A 4,729-nucleotide genomic window follows, 5' to 3' on the forward strand; every position below is an offset into this window, starting at 1 on the left:
GCCGGCTCCCCCGGTGCTCTGCTGTCCTGGACGCGGGCGGCCCGGAGACCCCTGCCCCCACAGCGGCACCCTGTTAGGGGTCACCCTAAAGCCCGGCAGTAGCTGGGCGGTGCTGTCGTTGGGGGGTGACCTGGGGGGTGCTCGTCCTCTCCGGGCGAGGCGGTCGGGCACAGAGCGGCCGGGGCCCTCGCTTCCCCACACTCGGATCGTGGTCTCGAACCCCGTCACCCGCCCTCGTTTCAGCTCCTCAGCTGGTCTGGGTTCTAACTCGGCCCCTCCTGTTCCTGACTCGAGGCTGGGGGAGGAGAACAAAGGACATCAGATGCTCGTGAAGATGGGTAAGGCCCGGGCTGTGGGCGCCCCCTGCCGGGCCTCGCTGGGCCTCCTCGGTCTGGCGTGTCTCGGGACCGGCTCCGCGCCCACTCAGCGCCCCGACGCCCCCAAGTAACGTCCGTCCTGCCGTGGATGCTCGGGGTCGGGCCTGGGGACGGGGCCTCACCCCGCGCCTCTCTCCCTAAGGCTGGAGCGGCTCCGGGGGTCTCGGGGCGAAGGAACAAGGGATCCAGGACCCCATCAAGGGCGGGGACGTGCGGGACAAGTGGGACCAGTACAAGGGCGTGGGCGTGGCGCTGGACGACCCCTACGAGAACTACCGCAGGAACAAGAGCTACTCCTTCATCGCGCGCATGAAGGCCCGGGAGGAGTGTAAGTAGGGGCCGCGCCGCTGCGGGACGGGACGAGCCTGGCCTGGGGTGCAAGGTCGGTCGTGGTGACAGCTCGGTTCTCACCCAGTCTCCACGCGCGGGGAGCGCCAGGAAGAGAAGGAAGACTGACGCGCCGCGAGGGCGAGGGCGGGCCAGGCCCGAGCCCCTCTTACAGCCAAGCAGGAAACGGGACCCTCGGCCCCGGCAGACTCGGCCTCCTCCCTGCGTCACATGCCGTCGCCAGAGGCGTGGGATGCCCCACGCAGACACTAGGGGTGGCACCCCTCGCCCGTGTGGGCCAGCCCCGCGTGGCTCCCTCCAGCAGGCCAGAGGGGAGAGCCACAGCGGGTGCCAGAAAACAGAGAAACCAACTCCGGACTTGCAGAAGTTCGGGACGTTTTTTTTTATTACTATTATTACTTTACTCCAATTGGTTTAGTTTTAGAAAACAATACTGACGGAAGGCGATCCCCAGGGAGATCATCTGAAACCCAACCCCTTGCCGATGTACCGGCCCTTAGTTTGGTTCAGTTGTATACTTTTTTTTTTTTTTGGTCAGATGTTAGCCATTTGGTATCGGGAGACACAAAGGTTCTAGGAAGGCGGGTCTAAGGCATCGAAAAGGCCCAGGTCGGTGCCCGTGGGGGATCTGTACTCGGGCATCTCTGCCCTTGTGTCCTGAGCGCAGATCCACCGGGTGGCACTCGGCCACCCGCCCCGCCACCTAGGGGGTGAGGCCGGGAGGGGAGCCCTCTGCCGGATGCCACTAAGTGACTGGGGCACCTCGCCAGGCTGAGCCACACCCGGAGTCCCGGGCAGCCTGCTGGGTGCGATGCCCTTTCTTTGTACAGAAACATTTTTGAAAATAATAATAATAAAGCAAAAGTTCTTTTTCCATAAGATCCAAACCCTCCCGATGTTTGACCCCGATGCAGCCTTTGATTTCGTTCTCGATTTCCTGTAGCTGTGACTTGTCCCCTCGTGTCTGATTCAGGATAAAATGTAAACACGTGCTGTTAACACTTTCTTGTGGATTTTACTGTTTTGCTTTCAAATAAAGACTTTTTTTAAAGACCCCTTCCTCTGCGTGTTCGCCTCGGACGTGCGTCGGGGCCGAGAGCCGGGCTCGGGTGCATGCCCTGGTGGCTCATATGCGACTGGGTCCCAGGTCCTCGGTAACAAACAGGGCACTGGGGCCGGCTGAGCTGCTCCACAGGGCCGTTTCCTGGACCTGGGCCCATGTCCTCACCCATGCCGAGCACACTGTCCACTCCCGGCGGCCTCCTGGGTGACAGGAGCCAGAGTTCAATTATTCGGTCCACTTACTGAGCAGCCCCCCGGCCAGTGTCGCCTGTCCCACCGCAGAACGTCACCTGGACACGGACGTGTGTGACCGTGGATGCAGGGCGGCTCGTCGCATCAGACCTCAAGCCAGGCCTCCCCTCCTGGTGAGTCACAGCTCCTTCCTCACCTCCTCCAGGGCGTCCTCCATGGTGAGCGGGGCAGGTCTGTGCCGCCTAATGTACTGTGGGGCAGAGGGCAGACAGGCGCCTTACCATTGCTGCCTCGGCAGGTGCCAGGAGACCACGGGGCACTGGGGACGAGACGGGCAGCTGTCCCACCAAGCTCATGCTGGGCCGAGTGAGTACATGGCAGGATGGATGTGCGCAAGTCAGGGGGACGAGCTGCCCAGGCAGGCACCCTGCAACAGAAAGGGACTCGCATGACTGCACCCCATTTCGGGGGTGCTTCCTCTCTCAGGAGAGCATGCATGTGCCCTCTGGAGGAAAAGAAAAGAAAAGAAAATGGAAAAAAAAAAAAAAGATGACGTGGTTGATACTTTGCATGGGACAAATTTGCAAAGTTGGACCAACTTGGTACATTGTGTCAAGTTACCCAGGACTGGAAGTTACACATCTTTGTAACCAAATTCTTTACAAAGTCTGGGCTGGGGGAACCAGCAGTTAGCGTAATGGCTATGTCGCTGGACTCCCACGTAGTCGACCGCGGTTCGCGTCCTGGACCCGGTGGCTTAAAACTTGCGCCGGGCGCGTGTGCATGCGTGCCCAAGATCCCGAGAGGAGAATGGAGGAGAAGGGATTGCGGTGTGACCATCCCCCCTGGGGGGTGATTTCTCGCTTTCTGTCTCTCTGTCTCTGTCTGGCGAGCGTACATGCCGTATAACGAAAACCTCTCAAAAAAAAACAAAACAAAACAAAAAAAACCGTCTGGGCTGGCCCTGTGGCCCCGTGGCTAAGGGAGCCGGATCCCACATGGCTGACTGCAGTTTGAGGCCTGGCCCCAGTGGCTGGAGAAATACCAGGCCTGGGTGTGTGCCCCAAATCCTGACAGGGCAGCGACACGAAGGACTGTGGTGTGGCCACACCCCATGGGGGGTGCTTTTTCCTTCTCTCTCTGGGGAGCACATGTGCCCTCAGCAATTAAAAAAAAGAAATCATAAAATAGGGTCTGGCGGGGGACGTGGTGGTTAAGGCGCTGGACTGCCACACAGCTGACCGTGGTTTGAGTCCCGGACCTGGTGGCTTGCTTTCTCTCTTTCTCTCTGTCTCTCACTATGTCTCTCTGGTCAAAATAAAGTTACATTTAAAAGAAGCTTCCTTTTAAAAGGTCATAAAGTAAGCACATGATTTCATAATCAGACAAAAATGTTGGGGGAAGGGGAATGAGAGCTGTTTCCCCCCAAGTGTCATTCAGCCCAGGGGACCCAGAAAGCGCCCCTCTCCCGGCACTGCCTCCAGCCCCAGGGTCTCTGAAAGGGACAAGACCCTCCCAGAGGGGACAGCCTAGAGTAGGTCCCACTGAGCCCCGCGCTGACCCCACCCCCTCTTGTCCTAGGACGGGGAGAAAATGAAGCTCCTCCCGCCAGGACAAGAGTGACAGCCCCACGTCCCTGCAGCCTTGGCCCTGTTACCCGAGTCCCCCTGTGCTCCAGCGTCTCGCCCCTGGCTGGCATCGGAGGTGCCCCCCTATGCCCCTCGGGGAAGATGTGGCTCGGGGCTGTGTCACCTCTTTGGCCTCCTCCAGGGTGTGGTAGTGGAACGCTTCTCCATCCAGGGACTGCAGCAGGGCGACGTGCAGGTGGCGGCTGCTCTGGATGAACTGCTGCGTCAGGCTCAGCTGCTGCTTCAGCAGGTCGTTCAGCGCCAGCACAGCGGGGCTGTAGGCTGTCAGGGCTGCCCCACCCCATGTGAAGGGGCTGCCAGCCCCATGGTCCTGCAGCCTCCCCTGCCCCGCTGCCCCACGGAGGCCCCGTGTCCGGCCGCTACCTTCTGGGGTGCTCCAGGCCTGCCCCATTCCCCTCAGTCTGTCTCCCTGATAAACCGAACACACTGCTGTCTGCTGAGAGTGGCGTGTGAACTTCAAGAGCTCTATGAATGCTAAGCTTGGTTTTATTTATTTTTTTAAGAAGCTTTTGCCTTAGGGCACGTGAGTTCTCCAGAGAGAGAGACAGAGATGGTGAAAGGAAAAGTGAGAAATCCTCTCCTCGCTAGGGGGGGCTGGCCACGCCACAATCCCTTCCCTTCCATTCCCCTCTCGGGATTTTGGGCATGCATGCACACGCACCCAGTGTGAGTTTCAAACTGCTGGGTCCGAGACTCAAGCCACAGTTGGCCATGTGGCAGTCCGGCACCTTAACCACTACCCTATCTGTTGGCCCCAGAAGTAGAAGGTGTTTTTGTTTTTAAGAATTTATTTTATTTATCATTATTGTCATTTTTAATTTGAACAGAGTGAGACAGAGAAGGAAGAAAAAGCGAGAAAGCAAGCCGCCAGGTCTGGGACTTAAACCATGGTCAGCCATGTGAGAGTCCAGTGCCTTTAACCACCATGCCACCTGCCAGCCCCAGCAGAAGTAGAAGTTTTGACCTCAACGCCCAGCACAGGAAAAACATCTAGCAAAGCTGTATGGGCTGGTGCTGTAGCAACGCAGGTAAGCACTATGCAGAGGGAGCCAGGTCCCACACGGTGGACAACGGTTCAAATCCCAGTCCTGACTGGTTTTT

The 4,729-nt window shown here is 58.6% G+C and overlaps 2 protein-coding genes across 2 annotated transcripts in view; one reads left to right on the plus strand and one right to left on the minus strand.

Annotated features, from left to right (window-relative positions):
* The window catches only part of CHERP (calcium homeostasis endoplasmic reticulum protein), a 22,953-nt gene extending 21,175 nt beyond the window's left edge, over window positions 1–1,778 (plus strand). Inside the window, 3 exon segments of the mRNA XM_027771310.1 lie at window positions 7–338; window positions 520–705; window positions 793–1,778. Of these exon segments, the coding sequence (XP_027627111.1) occupies window positions 7–338; window positions 520–705; window positions 793–833 (559 nt within the window). The 3' untranslated portion in view covers window positions 834–1,778.
* CUNH19orf44 (chromosome unknown C19orf44 homolog) overlaps window positions 1,244–4,729 on the minus strand; it is a 13,658-nt gene continuing 10,172 nt past the window's right edge. Inside the window, 3 exon segments of the mRNA XM_006147192.2 lie at window positions 1,244–1,988; window positions 2,078–2,229; window positions 3,732–3,898. Of these exon segments, the coding sequence (XP_006147254.1) occupies window positions 2,158–2,229; window positions 3,732–3,898 (239 nt within the window). The 3' untranslated portion in view covers window positions 1,244–1,988; window positions 2,078–2,157.

This window comes from Tupaia chinensis, unplaced genomic scaffold (assembly GCF_000334495.1).
Source record: "Tupaia chinensis unplaced genomic scaffold, TupChi_1.0 Scaffold000201_2, whole genome shotgun sequence".
In the NCBI taxonomy this organism is placed as follows: domain Eukaryota; kingdom Metazoa; phylum Chordata; class Mammalia; order Scandentia; family Tupaiidae; genus Tupaia; species Tupaia belangeri.